A 19,368-nucleotide genomic window follows, 5' to 3' on the forward strand; every position below is an offset into this window, starting at 1 on the left:
TTTTCTCTTAAAAGAGTTGGCAACTGCAGTGTGATTAAGGACAGAGATAGTGTATTTTGTCCTATTGCAGTAGCAAGCATTACCCATACATTCCGCTTTGGCTGTTTTGGAATCCAGGGGTTAGTCAGTCCAGCTGTTAGGATGGTGCTGGCAGTGATAAGGCAGGTCGCATCCATCTCGCTGGGATCCACTGCGGGCTGCTGCTCAGCAATACGGTTCCCGTTTTGCACTTTCGGTTAGCACAGTTTCTTTATCAATGTTCATTCCAAATTCTTCTTCACTGTTTACTGCTCCCAAGGCTTACCACCAGCTAATTCAACAAGGTCACTAGTGCTGTTATGTTCCAAAGACAGGCCAGATATCGATCCAGCATTGTTAAGGCCCATGTCTCCCCTCTTTTTTTCTACTAACAACACAGTCCATATTGCTCTATCAATCAGGCATTGCACACATTGTAAAATACGTGGTATACATATAATAATACATAAGAATATTCTTACAGCTATCAAAGTTGATTTTAAGATAGACTTAAGCCAGCCACTTTTTCCCCATCCCCCTAAAAACTCATCAAGCCAGCTATCTTGAACCTGTAACTTGGAAATGTGTTCCTTCAAAAGTTGTATACTCTCTCTTCCTCCAACACGTCCCAAACTCTCAGCAAATGGTCAGTCAAAGAGACCGCAAACTGTCAGCACAGGGGCATCCACAGCACCCACAGCTGGCTCCTGAGCGTCCACCAAAAGTTGCCTCTCACGCCTCGGGTGTGGTCACACACACCTTGCTGGTAACCATCGGGAACCGTGACCTGTGGAGACACAAGCATAACCTCTTCCCCAGGTTATTAAAGGATATGGTCCTTCCCAGTTACCACTCTCCAGGTTTTTTGCTAACCCTTGAGCCTTGTCCTGGACTTCTTGTTGATCTGGTATCTGCGACGAGAAGTGACGCAATATTGGTGGCACCTGTGAGACAGGGGAAATGTTTAAAAAGTTCATGACATATAATGCCTTATTTAGCCTTTCGTGAGGTGTAGATTGATACCCTCCATCTCCCCTTTTTGTTGTTGCAATAGACGCCTTAGCGTGCCATGCGTACGCTCCACAATGGCCTGTCCGGTCGGTGATGGGGAATGCTGGGCAGATGCTTGACTCCCCACTGTATGGCAGGACGCAGACACTGCTCCAGAAAAGGTATCAACAGACACAGGTACATATTTTAACGTTCCAAATGCAGCAAAGTGAGTGACGTCAGATTGCCATAATTCTAAGGAGGTGAGTCCCCGAGGGTTGACACCACTGGCTGTTGAAGAGAGGGAGTCCTTCTGGCATTCAGGGCAAGTCACAATGATGTCTTTAGCCTGACGCCTTGATAAAGAAAACTCGTTTTGTATAGCCCTGGCATTTTGGTGGAAAAATGCATGTGAAAGTCGTACTTGCTCGAAGACATTTGTATTAGCCACTGTAACATGTGCATAGTAACCGGAACAATGATACACACAGGTTCCTGACCAGCAAGTAATAGTAGGCACTGCCTACCTTTCATGATCAGTTTGGTAAACATTTCTGGACGAGTAGTGACCGTCTTGTGCATTTGCTGTGACAAAAAAATCCATTCAATAATAACAAGAGGGTCACTAAGTGTTTCATCCCACTGAAACAGCAGAGCACATGGCTGCCCTGGAGGGTTAACTAATACCAGTTGATATGGATGGCCGGGCACAGATCACGATGCTTGTCTTTCTGAGACGGTGTTAGCCACACGATGGAGATCTTGTTTTGTTTTCTCTGTAAGAGAATGTTGCTGAGGAGAGGGGGTCAGAAGAGGAGGACAGCGGTGGGGGACCCTCCTGAAAGCATCAAAGACCCACGGCAAAACCGCAAAACACGAAGGCAGAAGCCCAGGGAAGAGGGAGAGCCTCAAGTCACACCACACACACCCCCCCCCACCCGAGCAGGAAGAGTGAGCTGCTGCTAACGAGGACGACGGTGAGTCAGAGTGGGCGGAGACTGGAGTGACAACACCCCACACCCCTCACGTACAAGAGCAGCCCCCAGGGAGCGCGAGCGACCAGGGAGGGCAAACAGGGCATGGCGCGTCAGAAGGGTGAGGCACGTCAGTTTGTGCGGCAGTTCGCGCAGGCAGGGCGAGCGGACAGGTCGCAGTCTATCTCCGGGGTCTAGAACTTATCTGAGCTAGTTTCATCTTATCGTCCTCCATGAGTAGACTGAACCATGGTCTCCACTCGGGTCAAAACCACCACCAGAAAGAATGTGGCGACCCAGTCGGAGCTGCCACGCAAACGTGCAGCGGTCCAGGTCCCGGGCTGCAGGGTGTGTCTGAGCCTGTCAGTCCTGTCGGAAGGCACCAGTGATAACACCTGCGTGCGCTGCGATCAACTGGATGACCTGCTCAGCCTGGTTGCAGAACTCAAAGAAGAGGTCGAGAGATTAAGAAGTATTAGGGAATGTGAAAGGGAAATTGATTGGTGGAGTAACACCCTAGCACCCCTAAAGCAACAGGAGCAAATGGAGGCTCCAAATGAGGTAGATAATCCCTCATCCTCTTGCTACCAGACAGAAGGAGGGGACCTAAGACATGGGGGAGGCTGGAAACAGGTCCCCACTCAGGGAGGCAAGAAAATCCTCTCCCGACCTCCCTCACCCTCCATGGTTTCCCTTCACAATAGATTCGGGGCCCTGGAACTTTTGAGTGAAGAAGAGAAGGAGGAAGAAAATGAGATAAACAAGGAGGAAGACCAAGGTCCACCAAGGCTGGGTCATTCTAGACCAGGTATTAAAACCAGTTCTAAAAAGAACCCCAGAAGAGTCATTGTAGTGGGTGACTCCATTCTGAGGGGTACCGAAGGCCCCATATGCAGACCGGGCCCGCTTCATAGGGAAGTCTGCTGCCTCCCTGGGGCCTCCGTCAAGGACCTCAAGGCAAAACTCCCCGCTCTAGTGAGACCGAAGGACTACTACCCTCTCCTGGTTTTTCAGGTAGGTAGTGACGACATTACCAGAGGTCCTAAAGCAATGAAGAGAGATTTCAGGTCCTTGGGGAAAGTGATTAAGGGGTCGGGGGCACAAATTGTGTTCTCCTCCATCCCTTCAGTTGGGGGGATGGATGAAGAAGAATACCGGAGAACTCAACAGATGAACTTGTGGCTCCAAGACTGGTGTTACAGTCAGGGCTTTGGATTTTTCAATCATGGGTTGGTATACAGGGTGCCAGACCTTTTGGCATTAGATGGAATGCACCTATCCCAGAGGGGGAAGAGGATCTTGGGGCAGGAGTTAGCTGGGCTCATTGACAGAGCTTTAAACTAGATTTGAAGGGGGAAGGGGGGAAAACATCAGCCCATCTGAAGTGCATGTATACCAATGCACACAGTATGGGTAACAAACAGGAGGAGCTTGAAGCCATGATGAAACAGGAAAATTATGATGTTGTGGCTATTACAGAAACATGGTGGGATGTCTCCCATGACTGGAGTGTGCCTGTTGAGGGCTACAAGCTATTTAGAAGGGACAGACAAGGAAGGAGAGGTGGTGGGGTGGCACTGTATGTTAGGGACTGTTATGATTGCCTTGAGCACAAGTGTAGCGAAGACAGGGTAGAGTGTCTTTGCGTTAGAATCAGGGGGAAGGCCAACAGGGCAGATGTTGTAGTAGGAGTCTACTATAGGCCACCCACCCAGGACAGAGAGGTGGATGAAATATTCTATAAGTATTTAGGAGAAATCTCATGATCGCTTGCTCTTGTTCTTGTGGGAGACTTTAACTTCCCAGACATCTGCTGGAAATACAACACAGCAGAGTGGGACCGGTCCCGGAGATTCCTGGAATGTGTAGGGGACAACTTCCTGACACAACTGGTGAGAGAACCAACCAGAGAAAGTGCCCTGCTGGATCTCCTCTTTGTGAACAGAGAAGGACTGGTGAATGATGTGGCGGGCGGAGGACGACTAGGGCACAGCGATCATGAAATAATAGAGTTCTCTATTCTTAGGGAGGCCAGGAGAAGGCTAAGCAGAACTGACATCCCAGACTTCAAAAGGGCTGACTTTGTCTTGTTTAGGCACCTGCTTGAAAGGATCCCTTGGGAGATGATCCTGAAAGGTATAGGGGTCCAGGAAGGCTGGGCACTCTTTAAGAAGGAAGTGTTAATGGCTCAGGAACAGGCTGTCCCCAGGTGCTGTAAGAGAAGCCAGCGACAGAGAAGACCACCCTGGCTGAACAGGGAGCTTTGGCTGGAACTCAGGGAGAAAAAAAAAGTTTACAGCCTTTGGAAGAAGGGACTAGCCACTCACAGTGATTACAAAGACATGGTGAAGCTATGCAGGGGAGAAATCAGGAGGTCTAAAGCCCAGCTGGAAATTACCTTGGCTTCACCAATCAAGGATAACAAGAAATGTTTCTATAAGTACGTCAGTAGCAAAAGAAAGACCAGGGAGAGTATCCATCCCCTGCTGGATGCAGGAGGAAACATGGTAACAGGTGATGAGGAGAAGGCTGAGGTCCTTAATGCCTTCTTTGCCTCAGTCTTTAATAACAAGACTAGTTGTATTGAGGGAATCCAGCCTCCTCAGCTGGACTGGGAGAATGACCCCCCCCGCAATCCAGGAGACAGTCAGTGACCTACTGCATCACATAGGCACACACAAGTCTATGGGACCTGATGGGATACACCCGAGGGTGCTGAAGGAGATGGCTGGGGTGCTCGCCAAGCCGCTTTCCATCATTTACCAGCAGTCCTGGCTGACCGGGGAGGTCCCGACAGATTGGAAACTGGCCACTGTGACGCCTATCTATAAGAAGGGTCGGAAGGATGATCCAGGAAATTACAGGCCTGTCAGCTTGACGTCGGTGCCTGGAAAGCTGATGGAGCAGCTCATCCAGAGTACCATCACACAGCACATGCGGGACAACCAGATGATCAGGCCCAGTCAGCATGGGTTTATGAAAGGCAGGTCCTGCTTAAAAAACCCGATCTCCTTCTATGACAGGGTGACCTGCTTATTGGATGAGGGAAAGGCTGTGGGTGTAGTTTACCTCAACTTCAGTAAGGCCTTTGACACCATTTCCCACAGCATTCTCTTGGCAAAACTTGCTGATCGAGGCTTGGATGATCGCACGCTTTGCTGGGTAAAAAACTGGCTGGATGGCCGGGCCCAAAGAGTTGTGGTGAATGGAGTTAAATCCAGTTGGTGGCCGGTCACGAGTGGTGTCCCCCAGGGCTCGGTTTTGGGGCCACTCCTGCTTAAGATCTTTATTGATGATCTAGATGAGGGGATCGAGTGCACCCTCAATAAGATTTCAGCTGACACCAAGTTGGGTGGGAGTGTTGATCTGCTCAAGGGTAGGGAGGCTCTGCAGAGAGATCTGGCCAGGCTGGAGCAATGGGCTGAGGCCAACTGGGGGAGTTTCAATAAGGCCAAATGCCGGGTGCTGCCCTTGAGCCACAACAACCCCCAGCAGCGCTATGGGCTTGGGGAGGAGTGGCTGGAGAGCTGCCAGTCAGAGAGGGACCTGGGGGTGTTGATTGACAGCCAGATAAACATGAACCAGCAGTGTGCCCAGGTGGCCAAGAAGGCCAATGGTATCCTGGCCTGTATCAGAAATAGCGTGGCCAGCAGGGACAGGGAAGTGATCTTGCCCTTGTACTCGGCACTGGTGAGGCCGCACCTCGATTACTGTGTTCAGTTTTGGGCCCCTCACTACAAAAAGGACATTGAATTACTCGAGTATGTCCAGAGAAGGGCAACGAAGCTGGTGAAGGATCTGGAGCACAGGTCTAATGGGGAGCGGCTGAGGGAACTGGGGGAATTTAGTTTGGAGAAGAGGAGGCTGAGGGGAGACCTCATCGCCCTCTACAACTACCTGCAAGGAGGTTACAGAGAGCTGGGGATGAGCCTCTTTAACCAAGTAATAAGTGATAGGACAAGAGGTAATGGCCTCAAGTTGCACCAGGGAAGGTTTAGACTAGATATTAGGAAGCTTTTCTTTGCAGAAGGGGTTGTTGGGCATTGGAATGGGCTGCCCAGGGAGGTGGTGCAGTCCCCATCCCTGGAGGTGTTCAAGAGTCAGGTTGACATAGCGCTGAAGGATATGGTGTAGTTGGGATCTGTCAGTGCTAGGTTAACAGTTGGACTGGATGATCTTCAAGGTCCTTTCCAACCTAGATGATTCTGTGATTCTGTAAGTACTCTGGGTGATGTCGGTGAAGGATCTCCTCGCAAAATATAAAGCAAGCTATGCACATCATCATTAGTTGGGCCCAACAATGGCCATATCCAATTTATGGCTCCCAACAGTTTCTGCAAATGATTTAAAGTCTTAACATCAGTTTTAAGTTTAACCTGTTGCAGGACAATGGTCTGTTCACAAATTCTCCACCCCAGGTACTGCCACGGTGATGATCTCTGTACCTTTTCAGGCGCTATTTGCAACCCCACTTGAGATACTGAGTCTTTGGTTAAAGCAAGAGCCTTTTCCATGATCTCCTGTGTTTCTGCTGCTATAAGGATGTCATCCATATAATGATGTATAACAGCCTGGGGGACTGTGGCATCGCTGGAGAACAACGGACATGTTGTGAGCGATCCAGACCAAGGGCCCTCACTGTAACAGCAAGCTGCAGCTGTGTTCAAGGACATAAACAAGGCCGAGACAGCCTGAGAAACTACATTCCTGCCCAAGAGATAAAGATGTTGGAATGTCGAAAACAGGGGGTCTACCTGGGGGGAGAGCAGCGCGTGGACACCACACTGGGACCAATCATAGCGGGCAGAAGGGCGCGTGAACAAGTAGCTTTAGCCTATTAGCAATAAGATAGCGGCACGTGAAGCTTGTGATAGAGTATAAATTGCTGTGTAGCCTTTAATAAAGTGACATCAACTTGATCAAATTGGTCGTCTAAGTTGTGTCCGAGACTTCCGTGTCAGCAACTGGCGCCTGAACAGGGACCCGAGGGAGCCTCATTGAAGATACGTGGGACTCAAGCCCTGGGGAATCGGGACCCTCCCATCGGTGCTCGCCTGAGCAAGAGAAGACGGTCCGGAGGGGGCGGAAGCAGCCGTAGCAGGCGCTGCCCCGGCGCCTGGGAAGACGCGCGCGCAATCGTCCGGAATCTCGCCCTGATCCGGTGAGCGGCTGGGGAGGAGATGGGGTCCACGCTGGGTAAAGAAGAAGCGGCAGTGGTTAAGCTCCTCCAACATATACTTTCTAAGAGAGGATTATCTTATCAGGGGAACCTGAGGAGGGTGCTGTTGTGGGCTCGGCAGCACGGACTAATCCCCTCAGTGACCGCAGCCTTTGAACCTGCTACTTGGAAAAAGATCGTAGCGGCACTGTGGGATGACATTAGCTCAGGCTCTAAAGACAGTAGGAAACTCTCCACTGTGTGGAGATTGGTCCTAGACACTCTGAAAGAACTGAAAGCGGAACTGCAGACCCCCGCCTCCGCTTTCGCTGCCTGGTCAGCAGAGGCAGAACGCGCTGACGCTCAGGATTCCGTCACTGCTGGGACGTTCGTGGGATCCCTGTTCCCTAAGGCGGCTCCTAAAAGGAGGGACGGGGACGCTTCACACGCGGCACCCGTGCGGCAGAAAAATCAAGAGCAAAAATCAACAGATTTACTCCAGATCGACTCCCCCCCTCAAGCCCAAAAGATCAACCACCGGAGTGCACGGCCCCGCCCCACTCCCACCGCCCCCCCGCCTGACCCCCCCGCCGCTGCCTCGCCAGAGGACGGCGCCAACCCAGCCCTGCCCCCATCCTCGCCCCCGACACCCCAGTCGGTGCAGGAACAATCTTGTTATGATTTACAAGATCAGCACTTGCAAGAACTAACGAGAAAATTACAGCAACTTGAAATCCAAATGCAGCAAGCGGCTCAGCCCACCCCTACAGCACCGCCACCTCCCCCTCTTCCTATTAACCCCTTCCTCCGTGACACGGGGGCGGGCGGGGGGGGTGGTCAGAGGGAAACGGTGGCTATCGGGTCACTGTCATTGTCGGCCCACATGGGAGGGGGGCCACTGGCTCAAATGGGAGGGGGAGCACTGGAATGCGCGAGTGGTAATGATAATCCAGCAAGCTGATGGCTGGGAGTTATTCGGGATTGTGTAATAGAGGGGCAGTTTAACGATCTTGGGCCAATGACGTTTCCGGTAACAGTAACCCCACAAGGCAAGGAGTGGGAAGCCTTAGATTGGAAAGTGATTAAGGAGGCAAAATTAGCCGTAACACAATATGGGTTGAAAATCACCATATACAAATTCAGTAATTCCGCATATCTTTACAGCACATTTATTAACTCCGTATGATGTGCGCATGATTGTACAAACCTTACTAACAGCTTCCCAACAATTGCAATTTTTCCAACGTTGGCAAGTGGCCTGTGACGCTGCCGCAGCCACACCCCATCAGCAAGGAGACCCTCTATATGGGGTGCAAGCTCAAACGCTGATGGGTGCAGGCCCTTTTGCTAGCTCCAACTGGGAAGTCGGATTTCAACCAGAAGCATTACCGTTAACCCAAGAATTGGCCTTAAAAATGATGAAAAAGCAGCACCAGCATTTACAGGAATAAGACAGGGGCCCACGGAGCCCTATCCAAAATTTATTGCCTGACTACATGCCGCTATTGATGTTAATCCTGAGTTACATGATGACGCTTGGGGGGCTTGGGACTTTCTTAGTTTTATCACAAGCATTACTTATGATGGTGCTGATGGGAGGGCTGAAAGAGTCTTAACCACAGTCTTAACCGCCTGCGGCTGAGACCGGCACTGCGCTCTCGCCCCCCCCCCCCCGCCAAAAGCAGCAGTTTTTACAGAAGCTGCTGACACTGGCATGCAGCGCCCCACATAATCAATAAGCAATGGCTTTATATATTCTTAACAGTGTTTTGATGTTTGCAGCGTTTATCATTTTATGTTGTGTGAGTAATAAGTGTAAGAGGCCTCTTTGTGTGATTGTTTTGCGTGTGCGAGATGCAGCCCAGCGGCAGCTGCGGACTGCAGACTTCTTTGACAGAGTGCCATAGTACCCGCTGGGTCATCAGTGCTGCCTGTTTGTTTGGGCTCAGTGTTTGAAGTGTCATAGCTGAAATAACTCCTCTAGCAGGAGGCAGTAATTCTGTATTAATTGTTGTCTTGAATTCAGGTGCATACTCTGTGGGGAGAGTGCACCTTTGTACCATCTATCTGAGAAGGGTATTGTCATAAAAATCATCAACAACCTTACAGGGGTTGTTCGTTTTACCAGAGGTCATAGATGCATGTTCAGTAACAAAAGGGTCAAAAATTACTCAGCTTGTTATTTTACTACAGCTCCTCCTAATAGTATGCCGAGAGGCTGGGGTGACTCAGGATTTGGATCAGCAAGTACTCCCCAAGTATTTTCAGCTCAGGCAGGAAGACAAAGTCGACCTCTGATAAAATGTAACCTCACTAAAGCAGAAGAATCTGTTGCACTGACAGGCATTTTATATTCTGGTGCGGATGTGACTGTAATATCTGCGAGCAGATTGGCCGTTAGCTCGGGTAACTCAAGCGCTTTTCGGGGTTGGTGGTCATGCTGTAACGTTTCAAAGCAAAGATCTCATCCATGTAAGGGGCCCAGAAAACTGGGTAGCAAATATTCATCCATTTATATTGGAAACCCCTATTACATCATGGGGTCGTGACTGTATGGCTCGATGGGGAACTCAAATTGGATCAAATTTGTCTTAATTGCCACTGCAGCACAACCCACCCCTAAACCCACCCTGAAACTAACCTGGAAAACAGAATCACCTGTGTGGGTGAGTCAGTGGCCCTTGCCAATGGAAAAGTTGTTCCACCTGAATGATTTAATTCATGAACAGTTAAGTGCAGGACATACCGTACCTACCACCAGTCCTTGGAACCCCCTGGTGTTTGTTATTTTAAATAAAAGTGGTAAATGGTGACTTTTACATGACCTCCAACACATTGATTCCCCTAAACTGGCATCTTGTAATAAATGATCTGAAAGATCGATTTTTTTATCCATTCCCTTGCATCCGGATGATGCATCTAAATTTCCCTTTTTTGTTCCCAGTATTAATGTTAGTGAACCTGCAACACGGTACCACTGGGTTGTTTTACCATAAGGCATAAAGAATACTGCCACAATGCAGGTCCCCCAGACTGTTATATATCATTATATGGGTGACATCCTTATAGCAGCAGAAACACAGGAGATCATGGGAAAGGCTCTTGCTTTAACCAAAGACTCAGTATCTCAAGTGGGGTTGCAAATAGCACCTGAAAAGGTACAGCGATCATCACCGTGGCAGTACCTGGGGTAGAGAACTTGTGAACAGACCATTGTCCCACAACAGGTTAAACTTAAAACTGATGTTAAGACTTTAAATCATTTGCAGAAACTGTTGGGAGCCATAAATTGGATACAGCTGTTGTTGGGCCCAACTAATGATGATGTGCATAGCTTGCTTTATATTTTGCGAGGAGATCCTTCACTGACATCACCCAGAGTACTTACAGAGAAAGCAAAAACAAGACCTCCACCGTGCAGCTAATGCCATCTCAGAAGCACAGCAAGCACGGCTTTCACATGCATTTTTCCACCAAAACGCCAGGGCAATACAAAATGAGTTTTCTTTATCAAGGCCTCAGGCTGAAGACATCGTTGTGACTTGCCCTGAGTGCCAGAAGGACTCCCTCTCTTCAACAGCCAGTGGTGTCAACCCTCGGGGACTCACTCCTCAGAATTATGGCAATCTGACGTCACTCTGACGTCACTCCCTTTGCTGCATTTGGATTGTTAAAATAGGTGCCGTCAATATTGCAGCACTTCTCATCACAGATACCAGATCAACAAGAAATCCAGGGCAAGGCTCAAGTCCTGGAAAGTGTTAACTGGGAAGGACCATATCCTTTAATAACCTGGGGAAGAGGTTATGTTTGTGTTTTCACAGGTTACAGTCCTGGTGGTTACCAGCAAGCTGTGTGCAACTACACCTGAGGCGTGAGAGGCAGCTTTTGGTGGACACTCAGGAGCCAGCTGTGGGTGCTGTGGATGCCCCTGTGTCGACAGTTTGTGGTCTCTTCAACTGATCATTTAAGCAGAATGTATGGGTAATGCTTGCTACTGCAATAGGACAAAATACACTATCTCTGTCCTTAATCACACTGCAGTTGCCAACTCTTTTAAGAGAAAATGCTGACAGTAATTGCAACTCCTTAATGAAATATATGGGCTTACTAGTCACCAGTGAAAGATGTAGCTTAGACAGAATGTAGCTATTAATAAGGATGAAATGCTGTAAGAATGTGCGTTTTCAACTTTCTTTCTTTAGCAATATTAAGAATTAGGAACTTAAGTGTTTAACCTTATTAGAAACTCCCTTGGTTTTCCCCCTTGAGTGGTGGCCAGGCTCTGGGTGGAACCCAACAGGAGGATGAGATCAGATGTTTCCGCTCAAAGAAAAGTGCCAGTTATTTTGGCCTGTTGATTTGGATATATGAGGCTGGACCTGCTTGCGGTGACTTTGGATGCCTCACCTACGGATGGACGCATCGCGTAGGATTTCTGGTTTGTGAGGAAGGGCACTCTAAATTCTCGATGCATCCAGGGTTCCCTAGGAATTGCGGATCTGAATGTTAGCACCCCATTAAGCAAGCGTGCTATTTCGTATTTTCCTTACTGTTTATTTTTGTAGTATTTAGTCATATCCCTTAGTTATGGGTACTGAAATTAGCCTACTCTTTTTTACCTAATAACTGTGACTACTGTATTTTTTCTAGCATTCTGTGAAACTGTTTTAAGTATGCTGTGGTTTTTTGAAGTTTGCCTAACCCTTAATTGATAAAGTCTTGAAATAAGTCTTGCAGGTGCTGCTGCAAAACAAAGAAAGGGGAGATGTGGGAGGCATTGGCCTGTCAGCCTTACACAGCCTCTAAGCAATAGCTAGGGTTGATGAAGAACAGGCCTTGGAAGATAGATAAGAAACTGCTCAGTTGTGCCAAGGTAGCGGGCAAAACCAGCGGACAGCTGCAACACTGAGCTGTGAAAAAGTACTAAGCTGTGAGAAGTTACCATCGCGGTAGGGCAGAATGCGCCAGGGAATATGGGAAATTAGTTCAATTGACCCGTGAAACTGATAACGGACCAGCCTATACCTCTCAAAAATTTGCTCTTTTTTGTCAACTCTGGGGTATACGTCACATCACAGGTATACCGCATTCCCCCACGGGGCAAGCTATAGTGGAGAGAGCGCATCAAACTTTAAAAGTGCTTTTGCAAAAACAAAAAGGGGGAGAGGTCTTGGCTGCTGCAGAACCATTTGCAAAAGCGGTGTATGTGTTAAAGTACTTACGGCTCACAGGTGATAGGGAGGAACCACCAGTAGTAATACATAGTATGGATCTGAAATCCGATATAAGCCGGTGTGGAGATGGTGCTTTTGCTCAGTACAAAGATGTTGCTATAGGAGAGTGGAAAGGACCTGTGGAACTAAAAATGACAGGTCGAGGCTATGCCTGCGTTATTACCGATACCGGCACTAGATGGGTTCCGAGTCGATGGGTGAGACCCTGGAAAAAGGAAGTTAAGAAAGATGAAACAGAAACCGAATGAGATATTAACTTGGAGCAAGGGTTATGTTTGTGTTTGCACAGATGCCGGCTCTCGCTGGGTTCTTGCTCGGTGTTCGGCCTGTATTGGAACCTGCCTCAAAGTGAAGGATGGGTGGTCTCACAACCAAACGCCACCGCAAGCCCTGAAAATCCGTTCTCTACGTGCTTGGTAGAAATACCTGTGGATACATGGCCAAATCCACTGCAGTTTTGGCTTAGCAAACAAAGTAATGCTACTTCTTTGGCTTTAAGTGGTCTTTTAACTGATGCTGATAGTGTCAGACATGCTACGTTATAAAATAGAGCTGCGATTGACTTTTGCTTCTAGCACAAGGACATGGTTGTGCTGAATTTGAAGGAATGTGCTGTATGAATCTATCCGATCATTCAGAATCTATTTTTAAAAGCATTCAGCAATTGAAGGATGGAGTCAAACGCTTAACAGAAGATGATGGCTTGGACTGGCTGACAAGGATGTTTAAAGGTTGGGGATTATCTGGTTGGTTGATAACATGAGTCAAAACTGTCGGAGTAGTCCTTTTGATTGTAGTGACTGTGCTCTTAATGCTGCCTTGCCTTATAGGCCTTCTGCAAAGGGCCCTGCAGAGGACTGTCGGTGCAATGTTTTTAGTACAGGACCACAGGGGGGTCTGGATCACTCAAAAACAAAAAGGGGGATTTGTGGCATCGCTGGAGAACAACGGACATGTTGTGAGCGATCCAGACCAAGGGGCCTCACTGTAACAGCAAGCTGCAGCTGTGTTCAAGGACATAAACAAGGCCGAGACAGCCTGAGAAACCACATTCCTGCCCAAGAGATAAAGATGTTGGAATGTCGAAAACAGGGGGTCTACCTGGGGGGAGAGCAGCGCGTGGACACCACACTGGGACCAATCATAGAGGGCAGAAGGGCGCGTGAACAAGTAGCTTTAGCCTATTAGCAATAAGATAGCGGCGCGTGAAGCTTGTGATAGAGTATAAATTGCTGTGTAGCCTTTAATAAAGTGACATCAACTTGATCAAATTGGTCATCTAAGTTGTGTCCGAGACTTCCGCATCGGCAACCATCCACGTTCCCACCATCCACCATCAACCATCCTCCTTCCAACATCCACCACCCCCCATCCTCCAAACACCTTCACACCATCCACCATCCCACTGCCCACCATCCACAATCAGTCATCAACCTGCTCATTATTCACAATCCACCATCCCACATTCTTCCATCCACCACCCACCATCCAACCATCCACCATCCCACAATCCACAATTTATCATCCACCTTCCCACAATTCACCATCCACCATCATCCAACCACCTTCACACCTTCTACCATCCCCCATCCCACAATAGACCATACACAATCCACCATCCTTTTTCCCTGAATCGAACATCCACCATCCACATTCGCACAACCCACCATCCACCAACAACTTTCACACCATCCACCATCCCAAAATCCACAATCCACCATGCAACATCCCACCTTCCACCATTCACCATCCACAATCCACCATCAACCATCCTACAATCCAACATCCACCATTCATCTTCCCGCAATCAACCATACCACAGTCCAACATCCACCATCCACCTTCCCACCCTCAACCATCCCACAATCCACCATCCACCACCCAACCTCCCACCATCCACCTTCCCACAATCCACCATCTGCCATCACGCAATCCACAATCGAACATCCAGCTTCCAACATCCACCATCCAGCATACCACAATCCACCATCCACCACCCACCAACAACCTTCAGACTATCCACCTTCCCACAATCAACCATCCACCATCCTCCAACCACCTTTACACCATCCACCATCCACCATCCCAAAATCCAGCATCCATCATCCAACTTCCCAACATCCACCATTGAACATACACCAAAGAGTGTTGTGCTATTGTTCGGTACCTGGGCCTAGCCAGAGCGGTTAGTGATAATTGCATAGCCATTGTCAAAAAGATGGATCGCGACTGTTGCCATAACACCAATGAAGAAATCATGAACCTCAGATGAACTTTGCTTCATTATAATACCAAAACACACCTCCTGGTTGAAGGTTACCCGCCTCCGAGACTGACCACACCTCGGACACTCCCCATCCGCGCACGCGCGATGGCCTTGCTCGAGAGGGGTGGAGATATGATAATTGAATTCTGAGAAGGGCGGAGACCCCTGAGGCAGAGGAGGAGCAAGGTGTGTTACTAAGCATAAAAGATGACTTCTGGACAACAAAAATTGGAAGCTTTCCCAGCAAGGACCATGACGATCGACAACGCAGCATCAGCTGGACCCGGGACAATTAGGACGTCGTGAGATCAGCGGTGGGAGCTATAACCTCTCTCCCTCTTCTCTCTAAACTTAACTTTACTTTTCTCCTTTCCTTCACCCATCTCTAACTATCACGTGCCTATTCACAGGCAAACCAATAGAGTTTCACTGTTTGATTACTGCTATCCCCTTTGGTGTTGGTCACCATAATTTTGCACTTTCAAGATCGTGGCAAACGAACCATCACGAGTCCACCAAGTGGACCGTGACACATGGCCACCACTGACCTGCTGCTCACAGTGACATGGCCCCCACAGTGACATGGCCACCACTGACATGCTGCCCACTGTCACATGGCCTCACAGTGACATGGCCACCACTGACCTGCTGCCCACTGTGACATGGCCTCCACACTGACATAGCCACCACTGACCTGCTGCCCACTGTAAAGTAGCACCCACAGTGACATGGCCACCACTGACCCACTGGCCACTGTGACATGGACCCCACAGTGAAATGGCAACGATTCACATGCGTTGCGGTGGTTGTTGTGCGGTGGTTGTTGCGGTGGTTGTTGTTGCGGTGGTTGTTGTGCGGTGGTTGTTGTTGCGGTGGTTGTTGTTGCGGTGGTTGTTGTGCGGTGGTTGTTGTTGCGGTGGTTGTGCAGCGGTTGTTGTGCGGTGGTTGTTGCGGTGGTTGTTGTTGCGGTGGTTGTTGTTGCGGTGGTTGTTGTGCGGTGGTTGTTGTTGCGGTGGTTGTTGTGCGGTGGTTGTGTTGCGGTGGTGTTGCGGTGGTGGTTGTTGCGGTGGTTGTTGCGGTGGTTGTTGTTGCGGTGGTTGTTGTGCGGTGGTTGTTGTGCAGTGGTTGTGTTGGGGTGGTGTTGCGGTGGTGGTTGTTGCGGCGGTTGTTGCGGTGGTTGTTGTTGCGGTGGTTGTTGTTGCGGTGGTTGTTGTGCGGTGGTTGTTGTGCGGTGGTTGTTGTGTGGTGGTTGTTGTGCGGTGGTTGTTGTGTGGTGGTTGTTGTTCCGGTGGTTGTTGTGCGGTGGTTGTTGTTGCAGTGGTTCTTCTTCCGGTGGTTGTTGTTGAGGTGGTTGTTGTTGCGGTGGTTGTTGTGTGGTGGTTGTTTTTCCGGTGGTTGTTGTGTGGTGGTTGTTTTTCTGGTGGTTGTTGTGCGGTGGTTGTTGTGCGGTGGTAGTTGTTGCAGTGGTTGTTGTTGCGGTGGTTGTTGTTGCAGCAGTTGTTGTGCGGTGGTTGTTGTTGCGGTGGTTGTTGTTGTGGTTGTTGCGCGGCGGTTGTTGTTGTGGTAGTTGTTGTTGTGGTGGTTGTTGTTGCGGTGGTTGTTGTGCGGTGGTTGTTGTTGCGGTGGTAGTTGTGCGGTGGTTGTTGTTGCGGTGGTTGTTGTTGCGGTGGTTGTTATTGCGGTGGTTGTTGTTGCAGTGGTTGTTTTGCGGTGGTTGTGCGGTGGTTGTTGTGTGGTAGTTGTTGTTCCGGTGGTTGTTGTGCGGTGGTTGTTGTTGCGCTGACTGTTGTTGCAGTGGGTGTTGTGCGGTGGTTGTTGTGCGATGGTTGTTGTGAATTGGTTCTTGTTGCGGTAGTTGTGCGGTGGTTGTTGTGCGGTGGTTGTTCTTGCGGTGGTTGTTGTTGCGGTGGTTGTTGTTGCGGCGGTTGTTGTGCGGTGGTTGTTGTTGCGGTGGTTGGTATTGCGTTGGTTGTTGCGCGGTGGTTGTTGTTGCGGTGGTTGTTGTGCGATGGTTGCTGTGAATTGGTTCTTCTTGCGGTAGTTGTGCGGTGGTTGTTGTGCGGTGGTTGTTCTTGCGGTGGTTGTTCTTGCGGTGGTTGTTGTTGCAGTGGTTGTTGTTGCGGTGCTTGGTGTTGCGGTGGTTGGTGTTGCGTTGGTTGGTGTTGCGGTGGTTGTTGTTGCGGTGGTTGTTCTTCTGGTGCCTTTTGTTGCGGTGGTTGTTGTTGCGGTGGTTGTTGTTGCAGTGGTTGTTTTGCGGTGGTTGTGCGGTGGTTGTTGTGTGGTAGTTGTTGTTCCGGTGGTTGTTGTGCGGTGGTTGTTGTTGCACTGGTTGTTGTTGCGGTAGTTGTTGTGCGGTGGTTGTTGCGGTTGTTGTTGCGGTGGTTGTTGTTGTGGTGGTTGTTGTGCGGTGGTTGTTGTTGCGGTGGTTGTTGTTGCGGTGGTTGTTGTGCGGTGGTTGTTGTTGCGGTGGTTGTTGTGCGGTGGTTGTTGTGCGGTGGTTGTTGTGCGGTGGTTGTTGTGCGGTGGTTGTTGTTGCGGTAGTTGTGCGGTGGTTGTTCTTGCGGTGGTTGTTGTTGCAGTGGTTGTTCCGGTGGTTGTTGTGCGGTGGTTGTTGTTGCAGTGGTTGTTGTTGCGGTAGTTGTTGTGCGGTGGTTGTTGCGGTGGTTGTTGCGGTGGTTGTTGTGTGGTGGTTGTTGTGCGGTGGTTGTTGTGCGGTGGTTGTTGTTGCGGTGGTTGTGCGGTGGTTGTTGCGTTGGTTGTGCGGTGGTTGTTGCGGTGGTTGTTGTTGCGGTGGTTGTTGTGTGGTGGTTGTTGTTGCGGTGGTTGTTGTTGCGGTGGTTGTTGTGTGGTGGTTGTTGTTGCGGTGGTTGTTGCGGTGGTTGTTGTTGCGGTGGTTCTTGTGCGGTGGTTGTTGTTGCGGTAGTTGTGCGGTGGTTGTTCTTGCGGTGGTTGTTGCGGTGGTTGTTGTGCGGTGGTTGTTGTTGCGGTGGTTGTTGCGGTTGTTGTTGCGTTGGTTGTGCGGTGGTTGTTGCGGTGGTTGTTGTTGCGGTGGTTGTTGTGTGGTGGTTGTTGTTGCAGTGGTTGTTGTTGCGGTAGTTGTTGTGCGGTGGTTGTTGCGGTGGATGTTGCGGTGGTTGTTGTGTGGTGGTTGTTGTGCGGTGGTTGTTGTGCGGTGGTTGTTGTTGCGGTGGTTGTGCGGTGGTTGTTGTGTGGTAGTTGTTGTTCCGGTGGTTGTTGTTGCGGTGGTAGTTGTTGCAGTGGTTGTTGTTGCGGTGGTTGTTGTGCGGTGGTTGTTGTGCGGTGGTTGTTGCGGTGGTTGTTGCGGTGGTTGTTGTGCGGTGGTTGTTGTGCGGTGGTTGTTGTTGCGGTAGATGTGCGGTGGTTGTTCTTGCGGTGGTTGTTGTTGCAGTGATTGTTCCGGTGGTTGTTGTGCGGTGGTTGTTGTTGCAGTGGTTGTTGTTGCGGTAGTTGTTGTGTGGTGGTTGTTGTGCGGTGGTTGTTGTTGCGGTAGTTGTGCGGTGGTTGCTCTTGCGGTGGTTGTTGCGGTGGATGTTGTGCGGTGGTTGTTGTTGCGGTGGTTGTTGTTGCGGTGGTTGTTGTTGCAGCGGTTGTTGTGCGGTGGTTGTTGTTCCGGTGGTTGTTGTTGTAGTGGTTGTTGCGCGGTGGTTGTTGTGCGATGGTTGTTGTGAATTGGTTCTTGTTGCGGTAGTTGTGCGGTGGTTGTTGTGCGGTGGTTGTTCTTGCGGTGGTTGTTGTTGCGGTGGTTGTTGTTGCGGCGGTTGTTGTGCGGTGGTTGTTGTTGCGGTGGTTGGTATTGCGTTGGTTGTTGCGCGGTGGTTGTTGTTGCGGTGGTTGTTGTGCGATGGTTGCTGTGAATTGGTTCTTCTTGCGGTAGTTGTGCGGTGGTTGTTGTGCGGTGGTTGTTCTTGCGGTGGTTGTTGTTGCGGTGGTTGTTGTTGCAGTGGTTGTTGTTGCGGTGCTTGGTGTTGCGGTGGTTGGTGTTGCGTTGGTTGGTGTTGCGGTGGTTGTTGTTGCGGTGGTTGTTGTGCGGTGGTTGTTGTTGCGGTGGTTGTTCTTCTGGTGGCTTTTGTTGCGGTGGTTGTTGTTGCGGTGGTTGTTGTTGCAGTGGTTGTTTTGCGGTGGTTGTGCGGTGGTTGTTGTGTGGTAGTTGTTGTTCCGGTGGTTGTTGTGCGGTGGTTGTTGTTGCACTGGTTGTTGTTGCGGTAGTTGTTGTGCGGTGGTTGTTGCGGTTGTTGTTGCGGTGGTTGTTGTTGTGGTGGTTGTTGTGCGGTGGTTGTTGTTGCGGTGGTTGTTGTTGCGGTGGTTGTTGTGCGGTGGTTGTTGTTGCGGTGGTTGTTGTGCGGTGGTTGTTGTGCGGTGGTTGTTGTGCGGTGGTTGTTGCGGTGGTTGTTGCGGTGGTTGTTGTGTGGTGGTTGTTGTGCGGTGGTTGTTGTGCGGTGGTTGTTGTTGCGGTGGTTGTGCGGTGGTTGTTGCGTTGGTTGTGCGGTGGTTGTTGCGGTGGTTGTTGTTGCGGTGGTTGTTGTGTGGTGGTTGTTGTTGCGGTGGTTGTTGTTGCGGTGGTTGTTGTGTGGTGGTTGTTGTTGCGGTGGTTGTTGCGGTGGTTGTTGTTGCGGTGGTTGTTGTGCGGTGGTTGTTGTTGCGGTAGTTGTGCGGTGGTTGTTCTTGCGGTGGTTGTTGCGGTGGTTGTTGTGCGGTGGTTGTTGT

At 49.8% G+C, this 19,368-nt stretch overlaps 1 protein-coding gene across 1 annotated transcript in view; it reads right to left on the minus strand.

Annotated features, from left to right (window-relative positions):
• Positions 1-610: 610 nt before the first annotated feature.
• Positions 611-19,368, minus strand: part of LOC141915688 (hydrocephalus-inducing protein homolog) — a 221,423-nt gene continuing 202,665 nt past the window's right edge. Inside the window, exons 4-6 of the mRNA XM_074807472.1 lie at positions 1,433-1,458; positions 755-805; positions 611-685 (exon numbers count right to left, since the gene is read on the minus strand). Coding sequence (XP_074663573.1) covers positions 611-685; positions 755-805; positions 1,433-1,458 — 152 coding nt within the window. The remainder of the gene's footprint in view (positions 686-754; positions 806-1,432; positions 1,459-19,368) is intronic.

The sequence above is a fragment of the Strix aluco genome, chromosome 27 (genome assembly GCF_031877795.1).
Source record: "Strix aluco isolate bStrAlu1 chromosome 27, bStrAlu1.hap1, whole genome shotgun sequence".
NCBI classification, from domain to species: domain Eukaryota; kingdom Metazoa; phylum Chordata; class Aves; order Strigiformes; family Strigidae; genus Strix; species Strix aluco.